This window comes from Liolophura sinensis, chromosome 11, assembly GCF_032854445.1.
Source record: "Liolophura sinensis isolate JHLJ2023 chromosome 11, CUHK_Ljap_v2, whole genome shotgun sequence".
In the NCBI taxonomy this organism is placed as follows: Eukaryota; Metazoa; Mollusca; class Polyplacophora; order Chitonida; family Chitonidae; genus Liolophura; species Liolophura sinensis.
The window spans coordinates 29,291,910-29,315,366 of NC_088305.1; the positions used below are offsets into that span (position 1 = coordinate 29,291,910).

The 23,457-nt window shown below is 41.4% G+C and overlaps 2 protein-coding genes across 2 annotated transcripts; one reads left to right on the top strand and one right to left on the bottom strand.

Moving 5' to 3' along the window:
* Window positions 1-8,049: 8,049 nt before the first annotated feature.
* Window positions 8,050-10,840, bottom strand: LOC135478295 (dextranase-like). Its single transcript, XM_064758570.1, has 2 exons — window positions 9,920-10,840; window positions 8,050-8,586 (listed from the first exon to the last, which is right to left on the bottom strand). The coding sequence occupies exons 1-2, from the start codon at window positions 10,838-10,840 to the stop codon at window positions 8,050-8,052; spliced, it is 1,458 nt and encodes a 485-aa protein (XP_064614640.1).
* Window positions 10,841-14,557: 3,717 nt separating this feature from the next.
* On the top strand, window positions 14,558-17,344 carry LOC135478038 (dextranase-like). The gene is made up of 2 exons (XM_064758303.1): window positions 14,558-15,467; window positions 16,798-17,344. Exons 1-2 carry the CDS (start codon window positions 14,559-14,561, stop codon window positions 17,323-17,325), a joined length of 1,437 nt encoding a protein of 478 aa, XP_064614373.1. The 5' UTR covers window position 14,558; the 3' UTR covers window positions 17,326-17,344.
* The last annotated feature ends 6,113 nt before the right edge of the window (window positions 17,345-23,457 follow it).

Genomic DNA, 23,457 nt, shown 5'->3' on the forward strand with positions numbered 1-23,457 from the left:
TAATTTGCTTTATGTACACACTCTGTAGATTTACACGCCGTGAGTTTATATGCCTAGCTCTACCGGCTTGGCATTTTCGTAATTAGTTACAAACTAATTTATAACTTAAATGGCCTTGAATTACTCGTTGTGTATATTAATAGGCATAAACATGCATGTAATTTGCTTCAGTGATGGTCGAAAAGCGATAAAACGAACTCCACGAGCTGCAGATTAGCCTCACACCGATATGGTTACAAGTTCCGGTCCAGAGTATGATAGTGTAGTTTTCGCAAGCCGAATAATTGCTTTATTGTTCGAATGAGTTAACTAATTAATTGAAACGATAATGCACAAGTTAAACAAAATAACCTGTGTATTGGTATTATATAGAACAGAGATTCAAAAAATTGACGGGCTTCACTGCACACGGCTTATAATATATGCGGAAGTTTGTCGTTTCTCCCGTGTCGCGCTGGTTTTACCAAGCGAAAGAAAGGTGTAGTTTTACGAGGTTAGGTAAACCGCCATCGTAACAACCATCGTAAATCGGCCTAAAATAACAGTTGATAATATCAAGTCAATATACGCAGTTCTTTTCTTTCAAAAACAACGAATTAAACAAACAACAAAAGTTCCGGAGACTAATCAACCTGCAGATGCTGGATTCGAACCCGCGATTTTCAGTATTAAAGTTTTCTTCGTCTACTGACTTAAATGACAGTTAAACTGTTTAACCTGTATATATTAATTTAAAATCATGCTTCAGAAGATAATTAATACATATATAGACAGAATTTAGAATACTATTGAAATTATTCAATATTGTGATCAACATGATTCAAATACTGACTATATATAACCTTTCAGACCATACCACGTATGTCTAATCTGTATAGTATATATGTGAGCATAACTTCCATTTCATATAACCTACAGCAACTCCCCCACTTCCGTCATCTTGTCTTCTTCCCGGAAACTGCAGGTCTCAGATGGCGGGATTTTTGTGTTAAATATGACCCGGGCTGTAGATGTATGCCATGAATACTTCATACTATATGGTCTCCCGTGTGATAGTCATCTCTGCGAGTGGAAGCTAGAGATGGGAAATATATACTTTATTTAGTACACGAGTACTAGCCCACAATAAGAGCAGTGGCTGTAATATATTTAATCATAGTGGTCCAAGCCAAGCATCGCTCCAGGGGAATAGCCTTTACCTTTATAGTTAAGCTGTCTGCAGATCAGTAAGTAAGGCGCACGACTCCTAACCATGCATAGGTTCGGTTCCGGCTTGGGACAGAGAATTTGTAGATTCACTCCCCAGGGATAGTATTTATCAAGAATTAAAGTCTAGAATTACAAATGTTTTAAATGCCAAACTGGCTGATGCCGGGCTCTCTGGTTTCCCCCATAAATAAATAAGTAAAAAGATCTTGATTGTAATAGTATTTCTAACCAAACATCAAGCTTAAGTCCAAGTGTAGCCTTGTCCACGAATCGAAAACCAATCCTGCATGCAATAAATCTAACGTACTACCATAATGGCCTTTTCCGGCTTCCATACTCTTCACATGTCTCTATACACCGACATCTCGATGATCGTAGGTGCCTTCGACACTAGCGCAGCACTATATGACTGGAATGTCTGGCCATGCAGTGCGGGTGCTGTGTGTTCAAGTCCAGCTCTCGCTGGCTTCCTTTGCGGCGTACGTGGGAAGGGCTGTCAGCAACCTCTGGATGGATGTGGGTTCACCCAGGCTCTGTCCGGTTTTCTCCCACCATAATGCTGACTATAATCGTGTATAAGTGAATATTCTTATCTGCATGCAATAAATAAAACGCTTTTGAGAATGCTGCTCTGGTAATATGGTAATCCCGTAATGACCTTTTCCGCCTTCCATACACCTATCGTGTCGCTTTATTTATTATTTGTGATTATTTACCTGGGACGTTCTTATTGGTTGACGGCTGATACACGAATGTCTGTTTCGACGCATAGATTATATGTAGACAAATATACAAACAAATAAATGTGATGGTAGGGGATCTACCCACTTTCCTTCCACTATAATGTTGGCTGACGTCGTATAAGAGAAATGGAACAAAACACCAATCGAATGAGTACATACATAAACAAAAATAAATAAATATGATCGCATATCTCTGCATTGACAATTCTGACAGCATGGTCAGAAGGAGCAGTTCGGAACTATGAATGTAGATAACGCAGTTAGCGTCAGCTGCTACTGACATCTCATCAATCACAACAATAGCAGTAATGAATCTCTCTTCTGTACACTGAATGGTTAATTCAAGTTATACGTATACGTAAAGAACAAACCATGTGTGATAGACAAGGAAGAGGGCAGCTTGCAAAAACAGCCATTCCCGGGGTATACATGTAGATATAATAATCATTACCAAGTGTTGTTCAAGTTCCCCTATTCACAGAGACCATGAATAATGCCACAGGAGTGTCCTGGTATACCATGGATAAACACACGAGTGTGCTGGTATACGATGGATAAACACACGAGTGTGCTGGTATACGATGGATAAACACACGAGTGTGCTGGTATACGATGGATAAACACACGAGTGTCCTGGTATACCATGGATAAACACACGAGTGTCCTGGTATACCATGGATAAACACACGAGTGTGCTGGTATACGATGGATAAACACACGAGTGTCCTGGTATACCATGGATAAACACACGAGTGTCCTGGTATACCATGGATAAACACACGAGTGTCCTGGTATACCATGGATAAACACACGAGTGTCCTGGTATACCATGAATAATGCCACACGAGTGTCCTGGTATACCATGGATAAACACACGAGTGTCCTGGTAAACCATGGATAAACAAATGGAGTGTCCTGGTATACCATGGATAAACACACGAGTGCCCTGGTAAACCATGGATAAACACACGAGTGTCCTGGTATACCATGGATAAACACACGAGTGTCCTGGTAAACCATGGATAAACACACGAGTGTCCTGGTATACCATGGATAAACACACGAGTGTCCTGGTATACCATGGATAAACACACGAGTGTCCTGGTATACCATGGATAAACACACGAGTGTCCTGGTATACCATGGATAAACACACGAGTGTCCTGGTATACCATGGATAAACACACGAGTGCCCTGGTGTACCATGAATAATGCCACATGAGTGTCCTGGTATACCATGGATAAACACATGAGTGTCCTGGTATACCATGGATAAACACACGAGTGTCCTGGTATACCATGGATAAACACACGAGTGTCCTGGTATACCATGGATAAACACACGAGTGTCCTGGTATACCATGGATAAACACACGAGTGTCCTGGTATACCATGAATAATGCCACACAAGTGTCCTGGTATACCATGGATAAACACACGAGTGTCCTGGTATTCACTAAAGGATGTATTATTATATAGTCAGATGTTTACCGTTTGAGATGCTGTGTGTCATCTGCAGATACGGGCGGGGGATATTAATTTGTAATGGCGTTTCCCCATCCAAGTTGAATGATGCACGCCAATAACGGAACGCTGAATAAATTATTTTCCCAAGAGAACTAAGCCTTTACACAGCTGTCGTAAAGAACACCGATGGTATAAGGATACACGCGTGGACAGTAAAGAGGGGGAATGTTAACACATTGAAAATGCTAGACAATTGAAAATTGAAAATTGACAAATTACGCATGTTCAAACAACGATAGATAACATTTCAAGACATGCTTGGGTACACCGTTAAGTACACATTTTAGGTGTTAGAATCTGTAGCAGCGAGTGAGAAAATTGGCAACAGTCTGAAAAACTTTGTTGTGATTTCTCACCGGTTTTAAAACCGTGCCTTCTGACGGGTTCCTAACACCCACACGAGTTAATTCTGCGTAAAATACGCGCCTGGCGTCATTATAATGTCTACAACGAAAAAGAACATGCGCAACAGTATCTTCTACAAAACATTCCTCACAATGACCCGTGTAATGGAGATTGATTTTATGCAAATAGCTGTTTGTTTTAATGTGACCAGAGAAGAGTCTAAATACGAGTATTTCGTCACAGCGACAGTTGAGAGAGAGATTGAAGCTTACAGAGATTTGAGGGTTGTGAGAGTAAAAGAATCTTCCTGTAACATTAGTTATCCCATTCATGTTGCCATACTGGTATAAATTTCGGTTTGACATAACTAATAGCTTCTTGTACAGACAACAGGATGGTGTGGGATATATTGGGTAGATCAAGGGCCTTTTTGGCCAGTTTGTCGGCCAACTCATTTCCGTCAACACCAGTGTGGGCCGGCACCCATTCAAACGCCACAGATACACCTTGATAGCCCAATATAGTACAGATATACAGTATTTCATACACAAGCGCTGCCGACTTATTCCAAATAAAGTTACCAAGTCCCTGTTAAAGAACTTAAGGAGTCTGTGAAAATAACAGCCCTAATCGGTCTTAACTCGAGTAGATAGTTAAGAGCACTCAAGATTGCGGAAAGCTCTGCCGTGAACACGGAAACATAACCTGACAAGCGGAAAGATTTTTCATACCTCATTTCTGAAATACATACTGATGCGCCCACTTTGTTAGTGTCGGGGCATTTGGAAGCGTCGGTAAATACTTGTATGTACTCGTTCCAGCTTGATTTAATATGGTCCTTGACACATAACAACGATACATTACTGTTATCCGTCTTTTTGACTTTAGAATGTAATTCCACAGAGACAAATGGGTTCGATAACTTCCAGGGAGGAAAATGAGGAACACAACCAGGCTGAATAGAAATATCCCTGGCCTGAAAGAAGTCAGAAATTTCGGTAGACCGGAAATTAAATGGCAAGGCTTTCTTACTGTCTTTACTATATAACTGATCATAATATGAGGGTTTAAGTACAGACGTTGCAGAATTATTAATGGCAGACTTTAGCCTGAAAGTAAACTGCAGATACTGGGAAGGGCTCTCGTATTTATATTCAAAGGCCTATGGTCACGTGACCTAAGTTAACCAATCATGACATAGCTTGACCGATCGGCTAGATATAGAGAACTAATTTCCCAGACAAAAATGCAGGAAACTGTAACTATAGACTTGTATACAACAAGAGCTTTTGTGCTTATGTGAGACCCTTTTTCTTGAAGTTTAAAAAGCACCAAATATTTACATTGAATAAGATAAACTGACAAAAAGCTCTCAAGGGATCGAACAGGTTGGGGTATTATCCCCAATTCCACATCACGCAGTGTCAAGTGCAGACCATAGTAAGAATTCTTTCGATCAGCATGACCAAAGCGTTTTTGGTACTTAACAGTATATTCTGAGGAGCATTATTCACAAACTAACAAAATTCCGTATTATATTATTCGTCATATTATGTGTTGTTACACACAGTACTATGTCTTACAATATGTATCGATAAAGGGTCAGATTTAAAATTCAAAACACGCCACTTTTTGTGATGTAGGATAACCGAGATGTCGCAGTTTAAAGTATGCAAAAACACTCACGTGAGGAAAATTGAACGGGCCGCTATGCTCTCAGTTTGAACCGGTCAAAGGCGAGATATTTCTACCACCCTGAAAGGCATCTGTTCTGATGTGACGTCATCCGTTCCTAGTTCACCATTTTTTCAAGTAAAAGTAGCATTAAGCCAGCTGTTCCCACGTTGGATATATGAACAGTTGCAATAAAAGCGAAACTGAGGTATTTTGTTATCTTGCGTCTTTCCTGCATCACTGAAAACTGTTGACCGCTTCTATTTGTATGATTCGCTCCTATTTATGTACTTTTATATACTTTTTTAGTTCTTGGGTAATTTCCGTTAAACGTCGTTTAGGGAATTGACCTTACGATTATTGACCCGGAACGTTCTTATTGGTTGACGGCTGGTATACGAATGTCTGTTTCGATACATAGATTTCTTCTGATTACGAGAGAATTAAAGCCATTTAATTTCAACGAGAAAGTTTTAGTGGAATACGTCTGGAGTTATTTACCAATGTCCCAAACAGGAGGCCACAATGCGTGGCCTTCCGTTGTAATAATAAGAGAAACCTAGATCTGAGATCTGTTTTATTCTTCCCAGCTCGGCTTTCAGAAATACAGATCTGTACTCTTTCATTCACTAACCTCGAACTCCAGTATGCTGTCCTCAACATGCCAAAGCTGTGCGATACAAAAACATGTTTTCTGTAATCCTTCAGTAATTCTTACTTCACATCACATAGTTATTTGTGAATAATAAAAACCATAACGTCACAGTTAACACAAACGTATCTGTTACATCGACAGCAAGCCAAACTTCGCTAACCACCATTTTCAGTTAGAGTCGACCGCACTCGGCATCGTCTGGAAGAAGATAATCTCGTGGAATGGTTTCATTGAAACCAATAAGATGTACACCATGTACATCTTATTGATTGATAAATTGTTTGGGGATCTTAACTTTAACTTTTGTGTTAGAGCTACCACATTGATGAGAGGTTCCTGGGTCATTGCGTCGCACTGGTGTGCTAACTCTCTCGGCCACGGAAGCCCCCTAATGTCATTTTAGGCGACAGGGAAATCTGTCCCCTCAAATAACTTCCAGTTATTTATTTATTTTTCAGAATTTTCGTTGTTTCGTAAAAAAAAAACTATTAAAGTAGGGTAAAATGTGCATGATGACCCTTTCAGACCGAGTCTAGATGAGAAGTTATCCTTGTCAACAGAAAATTTTGGAAACATCTCTTTTCTGTGAAATCATCTCATGAACTACCGGTGCCTACGAATCATTGTAGTGTAAGTATTAATGGATTTTTAAGTACCGGTACCCATAACAATGTGACAAACCTTTCAAGAATATGGTGTCAAAATAATATGGGGGTAGGGGTGGGGGGGGGGGGGGGAGGTGGAATTTCTTGGTAAGGAAAAATGTAAAAAAAAAATTTCTGCACACAGTTCTTTGTTGTCTTTCCTGTGAGACACACCTTATGTTTGATTTTATGTAGGACTACACTTTAAAGAGACACGTATAAATACTAAAACCATAACTTCAAATATCAGAGTAATCTCAGTGTGATGGCCGAGTGCATGGAGTGTTCAAATCCTATCCACCCTATGTCAATACATATCGGATGGGCCAATAAAAAGGGTAAATCTGTTAATTTCACTATTTCTGAAAATGATTTAATCGTTAGGCTTTATTCTATTACGGACAAGATGGCATATTTCACCGGTTACGTGTGATCATTTGCCAGCTATCACACTGTCGTTGCTACTCTGGTTTTTCTGTTTATGCTGTACGTCTTAATTTTATTGTATTCCTGCATAAGCTAGAACTTTGCGGGTGGTCTAAGCATCCCTGAGGCCTGGTTCCTTTTGAATTGTTTTAACGTGATCGCATGTTAAATGTGATGACAACTCAGCATTTTGAGTAATTCGAGACCACTGACGTCTAATAAATTGCAATTAACATCGCTGCATTTTGCTTTTATGTAATTCCATTTCAGCTATGGTGCTAACGGGCGTGTAATTTGCTACTATTTATGCATTACATGAACAGTTAGAATAAAACCCTTAGTTAAATTGACAGAGGGCGTAATTCACCGGTTTCGTGTGACCGTTTGTCAGATACCACACTGCCGTCGCTGCTGTGTTTTTTCGCTCTATGCTGTACGTCAAAATTAAATTTGCTTTTTCATATACGTCACTCAATGCTATTGGATACGTTTGATAGACGTTTAGACTTTTAATTGAGTCAAAAATGGCTGTGCGGGACCAATCAAGGGTCCATGGGGTAAAGTTGCTGTCTGCACGCGAAAAACATGGCGAATACGGTCCAAGGCGGTCCGCCAATTTTTCGTCTTTAATACCTGAGTAAGCTACACCCTTTTTCACACAAATGAGGATCTTCATGGTATTAACAAATGCAAGATTACTAAGTGACAGGATACGAAGTATTTAAGACATGAACGCTCTTGAGTGGCCATGAATGGGTGTTTGCATGATTTCGCTATAAGTTATAAAACTTGCTGACCCAACTCCTACCTAAGGTTTGAAAATCCTTTAATGTTTCTGGGAGGGGCATTTGAAATCTATTTCACTAGTAGTCCGATTATCGATGATAAAGTTATTGATAGCTGGGTTGGTGATGCAATTGCCTCCTATGGTGAAATTGACGAATTGCCAATCTGTGATGCGGCTCTCACGTGAACCGGATATGACGTTGTGTAGTGCAGCGTCCAATGGCTGGGGGGCCATCGTCCAATTCAAGAAACGGAAGTTGGACACTGAACCAACAGCGCCGTCAGACATCTGGTAATAGATTGTTCGTGGGCAAGGGTCCTCGATCCGTATGTTTCGGAATTCGACGTCGGATGTCTCAAAATCATTGGTCTGTCCCCCGAGATCGAGAACGGCGTCATTGTCGCTGATGCGGCAGTTTTCTCCCCTGAATGTACACCAGTCAGTGTGGATAACGTCGATGTTGCTTAGTGTGGCGTTCCTCATGCGACGATCCGGCCACCAACCCATTTGAAAGACGGCGCCATTTTGAGCTTGCCAAACGACGCAACGTCTGACGACCAAGTTACTTTGGTAAACCTGGGAAAACGAAAAGAAAACAATATTTACAGCCTTCTACACTAATTTTCCGTCGCTGGCCAGTTGATTTCTCGATTTCCCATTTCTTAATGTTTGTGAGACCATAGTTACAGTAAGACTAGGTCTTGGCAGAGGAATTTTAGTTTTAAAGTTTTAAAAGAAAACACTAACATAAAGTATATTTCAGAAAGAAGATCATTAAACACTGTCGAGGAATGTAGTTTGATTTATTTTAAAATCCTGGTAAATATGCCATGCATTTGAAATGTTGGAGTCTACAAATTCTACATTCTGATTATATTGGAACCAGAGACGTCACATCAGGGTTTTGCCACTTAACACAGACAGACTGCAACACTTTATTCTTTAAAAAGACTCCATTCACCAAACTGACCTTCAAACGAATTACATTTCAAGCTAAAATATTGTGACGTTCTTGATAACCTCTGGGTCCCAACAGACCATGGTTGAATCTGATGTTTTGAAAGCATGTCACTCGGTTGGAAAATTCTAAAGAATTCTAAATCGAACTACTTTTCTTGACATTCTTAAATGGTCTTTAATTCTATTAGACTTCATTTTAGTGGGGTTTTTTTTTTTGGGGTTTTAACACTTAAAGTGGTCGAGATTTCCAATTAAAAAGAAAAGTTTAAGTTCAAAGCCCCGATTTCTTTCTACCATAATGCTGACGGCTGTCGTGTGAATGAGATATTCTTGACTATGCGTAAAAACACCAATCAATTAAATGTTTGGAGCTATAATCTTCATAAATACCACAATTTAAGATTAAGCTTGACTTAAAGGATCGATACATGAAAAGGTACTATAAAACGAAAAGTATGGCTTTATGGAAAATGAAGAAAGATGTGGCCAAATAAAAATAAAATAAAATTAAAATACATTTTTAATTCTTATTTTATGTCTTAATAAATCCTATATTTCATGCATCTTTTCTGGGAATATTCAAAAATGACCTCACAGATGAAGTTGAACATATTCTGGAGATTGGGAACAGCTTAGTGCAACCAATTTGGGCTCTCTCCCTCCAACAAAGTTGCTTTGCCGACTACACTATCACAGTTGTTGACCACAGCACGGCAGGGTACATAATTTCTTCACTGACCGTTGTTACCTTAGGAAAACTGTAACTTAAAGTCATATTTAGACCCCAAGAAGAAAAAGTAAGATGAGAAGCCTTTTCTGTACTTCTAGGTGTAGACCACATCCTGAACTCCATATTAGGAACTGAAAACCAAACGTTTAATGTATCATGTCTAAAACAGCTTCGTGATCCTCAAGCGAGAGCAACACGAAAATGACATCTAGACCCTACCTTGAATGTATCGTCATTCGCCCAGATGAAGGAGTCCTCGACAAGCCCATCCATACCGATCCCCACTCCATCAGAGTTGTATGTCCATGGGGCCAGCATTTTCACATTCCTGACAGTGTTAAATGAACTTTGACCCCTGTAGAAGAACTGAGGGGAATCTACCAACGTGACCCCTTCTAAGAGGTGGTTTGAGCCCTTGTCCATATTCACGAGGCCCCACACGAAGCGGTTATCGTGAAAGGGGTATATGGCCCCAGACATTATACCCCTTCCGGTTATGTTGACGGGGTGCGAAGCCGTAGTGATGAAGCCCCCCTGGAGGAACGCTCCAGGAGCGAGATACACCTGGCGAATTCCCGGCGGAAGGTGAAGCTGGCCGTTTAAGTCGTGAACGCCGACGTCAAAAAACATGACGCTGGGATCAGTCTTTAGAGGCACATGAGTTTCAGGCTCGTCGACGAAGATGAAGAGCTTGTCGGTGATGTCTTTAGTGGTCGACGACTGGTCCGTGTCAAATTCAACCGACATCGTGAGCCCGTTGTGCGGGACGTCAAATCGGGCAACGTTTGAGGTGATCCTATGGCACGGTATATTGTACCTCCGCGGTCGCACGTAGCATTTGCTGAAGGATCTGGCTGCGTAGATTTCCACCGTAACTGGAGTAGACGTAAACGCGAATGACGTCCAAGAGACGGAGCGGTTGGGCTTGACGCTGGAGGCGTCTTTCATGCGATGGTTTGATGTGCTGATGTACGTAAAACTGGGGAACGTCGGACCTCTTTGTGTGAGCGTCACTGCGAACTTTGTCGATGGCGTCAAAATGTCGGCGTGTGGATACACTACTAAATCTCCACGGCTACCGATGATAACTGCAATGACCACAAGTACACTTTTTACGATTATGTCCAATGCAGATGTCATTGCGCTTTGGACATTGGTTTTCAGTCAGTATAGGCAAGCTGATATTCGTGGGTATACGTGGAAGGTTTTGTCTCAAGCACAACCAGTGCTTTTCTCAGGTCACAGTTCTGAACCGTTCTTTTTTTCTCAAGGTCACCTTTCAACCTATATACACCGCGATTACTAATGTACTTGCTAAGATCTGATCACGTGCACAAAGCATGACCACGAAGTTCGTATTGATCTCAGTAGTTATCATGAAACGTTTTGTAAGATATTTGCTGGAAGCTATCTGCTAAAATGTATTTGGTAAGGGAAATTTGGATGTTGTCTTCTGGCAGTACAGGTAAGATTACGAAGATATAACAAAATACTTTCAACGGGTGTAGTGAACTTGAATAAAACATTCACATCATGCTGAAGAAAGAGTTAGCACGCAAGCTCTACGCAATGACCTAGGAGCCTCCCATCAATGCGGTTGCCGTGTGTTCAAGTTCAGCTCATGATGGCTTCCTCTCCGGCCGTACGTGGGGAGGTCTTCCAGCAACCTGCAGATGATTAAGAGTTTAACACCGCCATAGCATGGTTGCGGGCCATGTGCAAATGTACATATTAAATAGAGTTGACCTTTCAAACAACATCAGCTGCGTCACGCAACACACTGACCCGTACGCTTACATCCCCGAGTAATTTCAGTAATTTCATGCTGTTTATGTCTACAAAAAAAAAATTCAGTTTGTTTACTTGTTAGATTTGCTTCGTGATTTATACAAAGGTCACCTATCGGCATTTCCATCAGGGATGACAGTGTTATTTTGCACAATTTAGAGATATCGCTTTCTTTTTTTTTTTTACATTTTTTACATTTTGCCCCCAGATGCCATGACGTTGAAAAAGAAACATTTGTTTCACGACGTTCCAATATGACCTCAGCGTTATGACGTCATAATAATGTACAGTAAACTTATACATTTTTACGTCACACAACAATAAGACACGACGTCATACATACACAGCTTTGACGTACCGAGGTCTTTACGTAAAAATGTAAAAGTTTACGGTGCATGTATTATGACGTCATACCACTGAGATTGGAACGTCTTGAAACAAATGTTTCTTTTTCAACGTCATGGCGTCTGGTTTTAAAATATAAAACATGTACAAATAGAGATATATAGAAATTGTGCGAAATAACACTTTTATCACTGAAGGAATATCCGATAATTCTCCTTCATATAAATCATAAAAGCAAATCTAACAAGGAAACAAACTTATATTTTTTGATTTGTAGAAACAAAAAGCATTAAATGATATTATTTGGGGAGGTAAACATGTGTTGCGTGACACACTCGATGTTGTTTGAAAGGTCATCTCCATTTAATATGTATATTTAAGGTTTAACACCGCCTAGCGGTGTTTGTTGTGTAAACCGATACCGCTGGCCCTTGCGCATTCGAGAGATTTGGCATGGCACGTAACACGGTTCAGCGGTATCGGGTTACACAACAAACACCAAGACGATGGTGTTAAAGTCTATTCTACCCCAAGAAAGGAAGAAAATGAAGCAAAAACTGCATATTTCATGCTACCATACAAACAAAAATACAAACAAACTCAAATTCGTATAATTATAGAAATAATGGCATGGACAAATATTATTCGGGGAGGTAAACGTACCGGCCGGTGTGTTGGGTGACACACTCGTTGTTAATAATGAAGTTCAAACATCACCAGGTAAATGTAAAAGGTTTCACAAGTTCAAGATAATGATATCGACATTTGGATCGAAAGTTTGTGAAACCCTTTACATTTACGTGGTGATGCCTTGACTTCATCATTATTATTGAACCCAGGTACAACTATGAGTCTTAAACACTCGATGTTGTTTGAAAGGTCACCTCTATTTGATATGTATATTTGCACAGGGCCCGCAACTAACAGCGGGATAGAATTTCACACGGCCCGCAAGTGAGCGGGGGGGGGGGGGGGGGGGCGAGGGGGGTCCGCGGTCCCTGCCAGGTTTCCTCCCACCATTATTATGCTGGTTGCCGTCGTATGAGTGAAATATTTTTGAGTACAGCGTAAAACACCAGTCAAGGAAATAAAAAATATTTTCGAAAACAAAATGCCTTTGATAGAATCGTTGTTTACACATATGAAAGAGTGAGTGAGTGAGTGCTTGGGGTTTAACGTCATACTCAACAATTTTTCAGTCATTTGACGACGACACATATGAAAGAAACCTGTCACAAAGTTACTGGGAACTAAACCCGGTGCCATCCGGGCTGTATCCCATAGCTTTATTATTCACTTACCTTAAAAAATCTGTTAACTTTAACAATATGGTTTGTTGTCTGAGTCATGCTAGAATGTGTTTTGCTATTATAACATATTACTGTGTCACGCTCAACATTATGATAATATCCTATATCTGTGTTAACAATGGAATATGTCTGCTGAATTTAACAGAATAACCTCTAATTCTAGGTAATTCTAGTGCATTCTAACGCCGCTCAGAAAACACAGTTCTGTTAAATTTGACAGATATTTTCTCTGACATCACCATGTCTTCTGGTGGATGATTAGATTCCCTCCCCTGGTTCATCAGGTTAGTTGTAACTTTTAGATCGGCCTCGAAATGATGCCAGGTCCTCAGATTTGTATAAAAGATACCCCAGAGAATCGGAACGCACCTTGGGCGTAGGTCTTAGGATGATTATACATCTCTTGGATGTGAGAATGTAAGAATTTGAAACTGTACAGACGTTGTCCACCTCAAACTACTAGACTGTTAGGGACGTTGTTATGTTCTTCTTTTAATTTCGTCGAATTTAGCGACCATGACACGGGTGTTTGGTTGGCGTTGAATCAGTTCTCGTGGTCGTGGATGCCATACATCTACATGGGGATGACCATCATTGTCCATAGAGTGTGGACCTTGACGATGGCAGGGGAGCAGGTAAAGGTAAAGAAACGTCCTGGAGATGGACATCCATGGCTTGGCGAAACTAGTGTCATGCGTACCATTTGGACTAATTTTACGCTAACGAAAAAAATCCCACGAAGGTTTACACCTGGCCACTTGGTTATCTCCATCCATTAAACTGTCCGCCATCGCGTAAGAAAATAATTCCTGAGTTTTGTGTTTAACAATAACCAGAAAAATACATAAATAATAAAAAAATAATAATAAAAAAAATAAATAAGTACATAAATAAATCAATAAATAAATAAATAAAGCGTACACAACCATTATGGGAGATGTATGATGCTGTAGTTGGGTCTTGAACTCGTCCTGCAGTCGTCTTGAAGTCGTCTGAAAAACTATGGCTTATTTACATGTTATGCATGGCAACTGTATTAACAGATAAACCAAACCGGTTTTTTCCGGATGAAGTAAAATTAGGTCACCGCTTTCATCCTTATATAACCTAAATTTTGCAAAGAACATCCATTTTTTGGGTTCATTTGAGGTTTTGGGCACAAAACACTTAAGCGATACACATATACAACACTGCCACATCAGAAAACAGCAGAGTGTTTCACTGTTTCAGATTTCACATTGCCATGATCGGTGTGACAAATTGTCAGTGGACAGGGTTTGTCTAGACCAGGGTGTGTGGGTGGTCGTAGAACTGGGTCGTCTTAAACATCTGGCCTGTCTGTGGAGGCTTGAGAATTTACATATATAGATAGGCGCTATGCAAAGCTTGATCTGTTTAGGACGTTCATATCAAACATGGCACTACTCCCGACATCAGCGGTTTTGTTCATGTTAATGATTTGTCAACAAGGAAGCACTAATCTCGTCATCTACCCGCATGCGAATGGACCACCAGCCTCCAACCACTTCACCATTTTCCTGAGCCAAGGTGGAAACAAGCACAAAAGTTTCACCTATATCTCCACCTCGGATCACCGCACGCACGACGCTAGTTCTGTCAAGCCACACAGGTCCGTCTCCTGGACGTCTTTTGCTTTTACCGGTTCTCCAGTCACCGTCGAGGTTCACACTCAGTCAGATTTCCACAACTGCTTGGTTAGGCCCATGAGCTACGGTTTTCATTGTAGGCGAACCGGGCCTAAGGTTGCCCAATTCACCGTCCAACACAACACCCGTATGATGTCCGTGGAATTCGACAACGACCAAACTAACAACCACAAGGACATCACCAACAAACTGGTGGTTTTCGCGGACCCACCGGAAACCAATATCCCTTCAAAACACGACGCAAGCGTTCTCTTCTATGACGTCGGTTTGCATAATTTAAACGGACAAAAACTCCTGGACTCTCACATCAAGGAGGTGTATTTGGCCCCAGGGGCCTTCGTTCAAGGAGGATTCCGGACCTCTGGGGGTTCGGTAAAAATCAGAGGCCGAGGAATCATGTCCGGGACAATATACAAGTTCCACGACAAGAGGTTTTTGTGGGGTATGATCAACCTAGACAAAGGATCGCATCACGTGGTAGAAGGTATCACCCTGGTGGACTCACCTCAGTTCTTTTATCGGGGCCTCAGTGACAACAATGTGGTGAGGAACTTGAAGACATTGGCGCCGTGGACGTACAACTCTGATGGAGTGGGAATCGGACATGACGGCTTGGTAGAGGACAGTTTCTTCATGGCTAACGACGATTCGATCAAGGTGAAGATTCAGTGGTAGCTTTCTGCTGCATTGTTTCAATGCAGCGGAAAGCTGTCCAGAAAGTTCTGCCTGTTACACCCATTAAATCTCAGTCAATTTTTAGTGCTTCTTCGTTACACAAATGGCTGACTGCAATTCTACTTGCGACGAAAATTGTCGAATATAAAAGTTAATGTTTCTAATTGCATCTTGGTAATGTCACACGCAAGACGCAATGGCCTAAGACTTAAGTTTAAGTCCAGCTCATGCTGGCTTTCTGTGCGGTCAGATGTATATAGATGTACACATTTTGCTGTCCACTTTGAGTTGGGATCAGTTAGCTTACTTTCCTTGGCAGTAACTTTTCAAACTAGGTTTTATTTACCAAAACTAGTTCAGAGAGCTCCCCTGCCATCCCGCATCGTATGATCGAACGCTAGAACACCATAGCCAAACACAAGCGTCTTTTATTTTATTTTTTTTTTTGATTGGTGTTTTACGCCGTACTCAAGAATATTTCACTTATACGACGGCGGCCAGCATTATGGTGGGTGGAAACCGGGCAGAGCCCGGGGGAAACCCACGACCATCCGCAGCAAGCGTCTTTTAACTTCATATTGAAATTTCTCTAGTTCTTATGTAAGCAGAACTTTTCTCTACCTCCCTCTCTTGACATGTAGCATGATAAAATGGTAGCTAGGTAAATGTAGCATGGTAACGTGGTACATGTAATATGGTAACGAGGTAGCGAGGTAGATGCAGCATGGTAACGTGGTAGCGAGGTAAATGTAGCAGGGTAACGAGGTAGCAAGGTACATGCAGCATGGTAACGAGGTAGCGAGGTAAATGTAGCATGGTAACGAGGTAGCGAGCTTCATGGCGCATGGTAACGAGGTAGCGAGGTACATGTTGCATGGTAACGTGGCAGCGAGGTACATGTAGCATGACAGCGAGGTAGCGAATTAAGGTAGGGGTGCTTCGTAGTATAAGTGAAATATTCTTGAGTACGGCGTAAAACACCAATAAATAAATAAGTAAATATTTTATTCTAAGACCCTGTAGATTTCATGGTGAAAACACCTGTTGTTTTATTTATTTATTTATTTATTTATTTATTTATTTATTTATTTATATATTTATTTATTTATTTATTTATTTATTCATTGATTGGTGATTTATTGATTGGTGTTTTACGCCGTAGAATATTTCACTTCTACGACGGCGACCAACATTATGGTGGGAAGAAACCAGACAGAGCCGGGGTAAAACCCATGACAATTCGCAGGTTGCTGGCAGACATTCCCACGTGCCTTGTTGTTTAAGCACAGTTGCTATTCTTTCTTCATAATAGGTATATACGGATAACATGGTGGTCCGTCGCTGTGTGGTTTGGCAAGCTCAGAATGGGGCCGTGTTTCAGACGGGCTGGTGGACCGGAAGAGACATGCAAAAGGTCCGCATCAGCGACATCGACGTCATTCACACTGACTGGTGTACATTCAAGGGAGACAACTGCCACATCAGCGACAATGACGCCGTTTTGGACCAGGCAGGAGACACAAAACATTTCAAAACTACCGACATCTCCTTCGAGAACATCAGAATCGAAGGATCTTGCCCTCGGATCATCAATTTCAAGATGCACCCAGGCGCCACAGGGACCGTCTCAAATGTTCGCTTCACGAACTGGGACGTGGAATCTCAGCCGACTCATGACTCACTCCATAACGAGATAGCAGGCAGCTCTTCGGGCGGTCAAGTGACGAACTGGCACTTTACCAATTTCAAGATCGGCGGCCATTGTGTGCACAACCCTACTTCGGAAGACTTCAAAATTGACCCCCACACCACCAGTGACATACACTTCACTTGCCACTAAAGAGAACAATGAATTAATAAAACAAAGGTTGTAGAGAACACCATGTGTTATATTTTGTGACATTTTATTGTCTCTTGTCTGTTGGGTGAAAAGAATAACAGTTGAGGATCGCTTTGGCGTTCTAAAGGTAGGGGCGTCCGCCTCAAAGTCGGGAGACCCGGGATCAAACCCGAGTCTTGTCATATACCAAATACTTTAAAAATGGTACTTATCACTGCCTCGTTTGGAGCTTACAACTGAGAGGTTAGAGCATGGAAACAGGGCTGCTTGGCCTGGTGTCAACGGCTATATGCAGAAACTATTAAAGCGTAATCCTCTGCAGGTCCGATCTTTCTCATTCACAAAACGGTATATTGATGGTCTGCTAGCTTTAAATATAGAGGAAGGACTGTGAAAGATAATTACCAACCTTCGTTGGATTTAAAGGAATCCATGCACAATCAATCCATCCATGGACTCCAGGTGGTACATCTTATCTGGACGTATAATATACCGAAGGGTCCTGCACATAGCGTCATATCTCGCCTTGTAGCATTTGTTAGATCATGTGTGTTGTGTTATGATTTCCATCAACGTCACAAATTATTACTGGAAAAACTGGTGGGTCAAGGTTATTCCATTAAATTCCTTCACTCCAAGTTTCTTAACTTTTACAATGAGTATAACTGTCTTGTAAGTAAATATGGACAGAACGTCCAGAATCTATGGCGCTCTGCTTAATGACTGATTTAATTTCGCTTAACCCGGGGCTTGGGACTGCGTATTCATCGTGTTGAATTAGATCGCCAAGAAGAATATATGAACAGTTGCAATCAAAGCACAACTGAGATATACATTTTGTTATCGACAACTTATATTCTAGCATCCTCCGCGACTTGAATATTGACTTTTCACTCAGTAGCCAGGAACATACCTTGTGTCTTTCCAACATTGGAAACTGTTGGCTGCTTCAGTTTTGCATGATTCTCTCCTATTTTCGTACTTTATATACTTCCTTAGTCTTTTGGCGGTTTGTGTTATATGTCGTTTCGTTAACTGACCTTACGATTATTGACCTGGAACCTCCTTATTGGTTGACGAGTGATATACGAATGTCTGTAAATGACTCTTCGTCGTCACATGACTGAAAAATTCATAAGTCTGACGTTAAAATAAAAGTGATAAACGTCACCACATTGGCAGTAGTACTGTTTGTGTCAGCGTCATCACACAAGATCTCACGGTTTTTTCACGTTATAGATTATGGACGCTGAATCATCCATGTTCCATGTCTGTGCACGTTGAATGTTCTGGACGTTTTAGTGGACCCTGCATACTTCACATTCCATGCCTGTACACGTTATAGTTTATAGTGGCACGACGATTTTAGTGCCACTAAATCATCCATATACCAAGTCTTACACGTTGTACGTATGGATGATTTGGATGCCGGCGTATCATGCATGGTCTGTGTCTGTACACAGTGTACGTTGTGAATTTGGGGATTGGATTCTCCTTGAAATGGTCATTCATGCGCACCTGTTTGAACAGCAACAGTCGCCCTGAATGAAAGAACTGAGATCAAAGTGCTGTGTAGGTGTTGTCTCTTATGACGCTGTACCCAAAATGACGGTATAAAGAGTACCGGCTGATACCAAACATACTGATATAAAACAAAAATAGCATGGGGAGAAACGACAAAAATGTGATAGTTGACAAGTGGTCACACACGAACGGCGAAATTCGGCCTCTTTGTCTACTTTCCTAAATATAAGGGTTAACCATACGTATTCCAAGTGTTAGGCGTTTTGAGGGCTGTGCACGATTATGGTGCCGCTGAGCATCCATATTCCATGTTTCTACACGTTGGATGTTGTGGACAATTATGGTGCCGCTGAGCATCCATATTCCATGTTTCTACACGTTGGATGTTGTGGACAATTTGGGTGACGCTGAAAATCCATATTCCATGTTTGTACACGTTGGATGTTGTGGGCAATTTTGGTGCCGCTGAACATCCATATTCCTTGTTTGTACACGTTGGTTGTTGTGGCAATTTGGTGACGCTGACATCCATATTCCTTGTTTGTACACGTTGGATGTTATGGACAATTTGGGTGCCGCCTAGCATCCATATTCCTTGTTTGTACACGTTGGTTGTTGTGGGCAATTTGGGTGACGCTGAGCATCCATATTCCATGTTTGTACACGTTGGTTGTTGTGAACAATTTGGTGCCGCTGAGCATCCATATTCCCTTGTTTGTACACGTTGGATGTTGTGGATAATTTGGGTGCCCCAGAACATCCATATTCCATGTTTGTACACGTTGGATGTTGTGGTCAATTTGGTTGCTGTTGAACATCCATATTCCTTGTTTGTACATGTTGGATGTTGTGGACAATTTGGGTGCTCCAGAACATCCATATTCCATGTTGTACACGTTGGATGTTGTGACAATTTGGTTGCTGTTAAACATCCATATTCCTTGTTGTACACGTTGGATGTTGTGGACAATTTGGTTGCCGCTGAGCATCCATATTCCATGTTTGCACACGTTGGATGTTGTGGACAATTTGGTTACTGTTGAACATCCATATTCCTTGTTTGTACACGTTGGATGTTGTGGACAATTTGGGTGCTCCAGAACATCCATATTCCATGTTCTACACGTTGGATGGTTGTGGACAATTTGGGTGACGCTGAACATCCATATTCCCTGTTTATACACGTTGGATGTTGTGGACAATTTGGGTGACGCTAAATATCCATGTTCCATATTTGTACACGTTGGATGTTGTGGAAAATTTGGGTGACGCTGAACATCCATATTCCCTGTTTGTACACGATGCATGTTGTGGACAATTTGGGTGACGCTGAACATCCATATTCCATGTTTATACACGTTGGATGTTGTGGACAATTTGGGTGACGCTGAGCATCCATATTTTATGCTTGTACATGTTGGATGTTGTGGACAATTTGGGTGACGCTGAACATCCATATTCCATGTTTGTACACGTTGGATGTTGTGGACAATTTGGGTGCCGCTGAGCATCCATATTCCTTGTTTGTACACGTTGGATGTTGTGGACAATTTGGTTGCCGCTGAGCATCCATATTCCATGTTTGTACATGTTTGGATGTTGTGGACAATTTGGGTTACTGTTGAACATCCATATTCCTTGTTTGTACACGTTGGATGTTGTGGACAATTTGGGTGCTCCAGAACATCCATATTCCATGTTTGCACACGTTGATGTTGTGGACAATTTGGGTGACGCTGAACATCCATATTCCCTGTTATACACGTTGTGTTGTGGACAATTTGGGTGACGCTAAATATCCATGTTCCATATTTTGTACACGTTGGATGTTGTGGAAAATTTGGGTGACGCTGAACATCCATATTCCCTGTTTGTACACGATGCATGTTGTGGACAATTTGGGTGACGCTGAACATCCATATTCCATGTTTATACACGTTGGATGTTGTGGACAATTTGGGTGACGCTGAACATCCACATTCCATGCTTGTACATGTTGGATGTTGTGGACAATTTGGTTGACGCTGAACATCCATCTTCCATGTTTGTACACGTTGGATGTTGTGGACAATTTGGGTGCCGCTGAGCATCCATATTCCTTGTTTGTACACGTTGGATGTTGTGGACAATTTGGGTGACGCTGAACATCCATATTCCCTGTTTATACACGTTGGATGTTGTGGACAATTTGGGTGACGCTAAATATCCATGTTCCATATTTGTACACGTTGGATGTTGTGGACAATTTGGGTGACGCTGAACATCCATATTCCCTGTTTGTACACGATGCATGTTGTGGACAATTTGGGTGACGCTGAACATCCATATTCCATGTTTATACACGTTGGATGTTTGTGGACAATTTGGGTGACGCTGAACATCCACATTCCATGCTTGTACATGTTGGATGTTGTGGACAATTTGGGTGACGCTGAGCATCCATATTTTATGCTTGTACATGTTGGATGTTGTGGACAATTTGGTTGACGCTGAACATCCATCTTCCATGTTTGTACACGTTGGATGTTGTGGACAATTTGGGTGCCGCTGAGCATCCATATTCCATGTTTGTACACGTTGGATGTTGTGGACAATTTGGTTGCTGTTGAACATCCATATTCCATGTTTCTACACGTTGGATGTTGTGGACAATTTGGGTGCCGCTGAATATCCATCTTCCATGTTTCAACACGTTGGATGATGTGGACAATTTGGGTGACACTGAAAATCCATATTCCATGTTTGTACACGTTGGATGTTGTGGACAATTTGGGTGACCTTGAACATCCATATTCCATGTTTGTACACGTTGGATGTTGTGGACAATTTGGGTGCCGCTGAACATCCATATTCCATGTTTGTACACGTTGGATGTTGTGGACAATTTGGGTGCCGCAGAACATCACAAAACTTGGATGTTGTGGACAATTTGGGTGCCCCTGAGCATCCATATTCCATGTTTGTACACGTTGGATGTTGTGGACAATTTTGGTGACGCTGAAGATCCATGTTCCATGTTTGTACACGTTGGATGTTGTGGACAATTTGTGTGCCGCAGAACATCCATATTCCATGTTTGTACATGCTGGATGCTGTGGACAATTTGGGTGACTCTGAATATCCATGTTCCATGTTTGTACAGGGTGGATGTTGTGTACAATTTGGGTGACGCTGAACATCCATATTCCATGTTTGTACACGTTGGTTGTTGTGGACAATTTGGGTGACGCTGAGCATCCATATTCCTCGTTTGTACACGTTGGATGTTGTGGACAATTTGGGTGCTCCAAAACATCCATATTCATTTTTTGTACAAGTTGGTTGTTGTGGACAATTTGGGTGACTCTGAACATCCATATTCCATGTTTGTACACGTTGGATGTTGTGGACAATTTGGGTGACTCTGAACATCCATATTCCATGTTTGTACACGTTGGATGTTTGTGGACAATTTGGGTGCCGCTGAACATCCATATTCCATGTTTGTTCACGTTGGATGTTGTGGACAATTTGGGTGCCGCAGAACATCACAAAACTTGGATGTTGTGTACAATTTGGGTGCCGCTGAGCATCCCTGTTCCATGTTTGTACACGTTGGATTTTGTGGACAATTTGGTTGCTGTTGAACATCCATATTCCTTGTTTGTAAACGTTTGTTGTTGTGGACAATTTGGGTGCTCCAGAACATTCATATTCCATGTTTGTACACGTTGGATGTTGTGGAGAGTTTGGGTGACGCTAAACATCCATATTCCCTGTTTGTACACGTTGGATGTTGTGGACAATTTGGGTGAGGCTAAATATCCATGTTCCATATTTGTACACGTTGGATGTTGTGGACAATTTGGGTTCTCCAGAACATCCACATTCCATGTTTATACACGTTGGATGTTGTGGACAATTTGGGTGCCGCTGAACATCCATATTCCATGTTTATACACGTTGGATGTTGTGGACAATTTGGGTGCTCCAGAACATCCATATTCCATGTTTGTACACGTTTGGATGTTGTGGACAATTTTGGTGACACTGAACATCCACATTCCATGTTTGTACACGTTGGACGTTGTGGACAATTTGGGTTTGGCTGAATATCATCTTCCATGTTTGTACACGTTGGATGTTGTGGACAATTTGGGTGACGCGGAACATCCATATTCCATGTTTATACACGTTGGATGTTGTGGACAATTTGGGTGACGCTGAACATCCATATTCCATGTTTGTACATGTTGGATGTTGTGGACAATTTGTGTTTGGCTGAATATCCATATTCCATGTTTCTACACGTTGGATGTTGTGGACAATTTGGGTGACGCTGAGCATCCATATTCCATGCTTGTACATGTTGGATGTTGTGGACAATTTGGGTGACGCTGAGCATCCATATTCCATGCTTGTACACGTTGGATGTTGTGGACAATTTGGTTGACGCTGAACATCCATATTCCATGTTTGTACACGTTGGATGTTGTGAACAATTTGGGTGCCGCTGAGCATCCATATTCCATGTTTGTACACGTTGGATATTGTGGACAATTTGGTTGCTGTTGAACATCCATATTCCTTGTTTCTACACGTTGGATGTTGTGGACAATTTGGGTGACG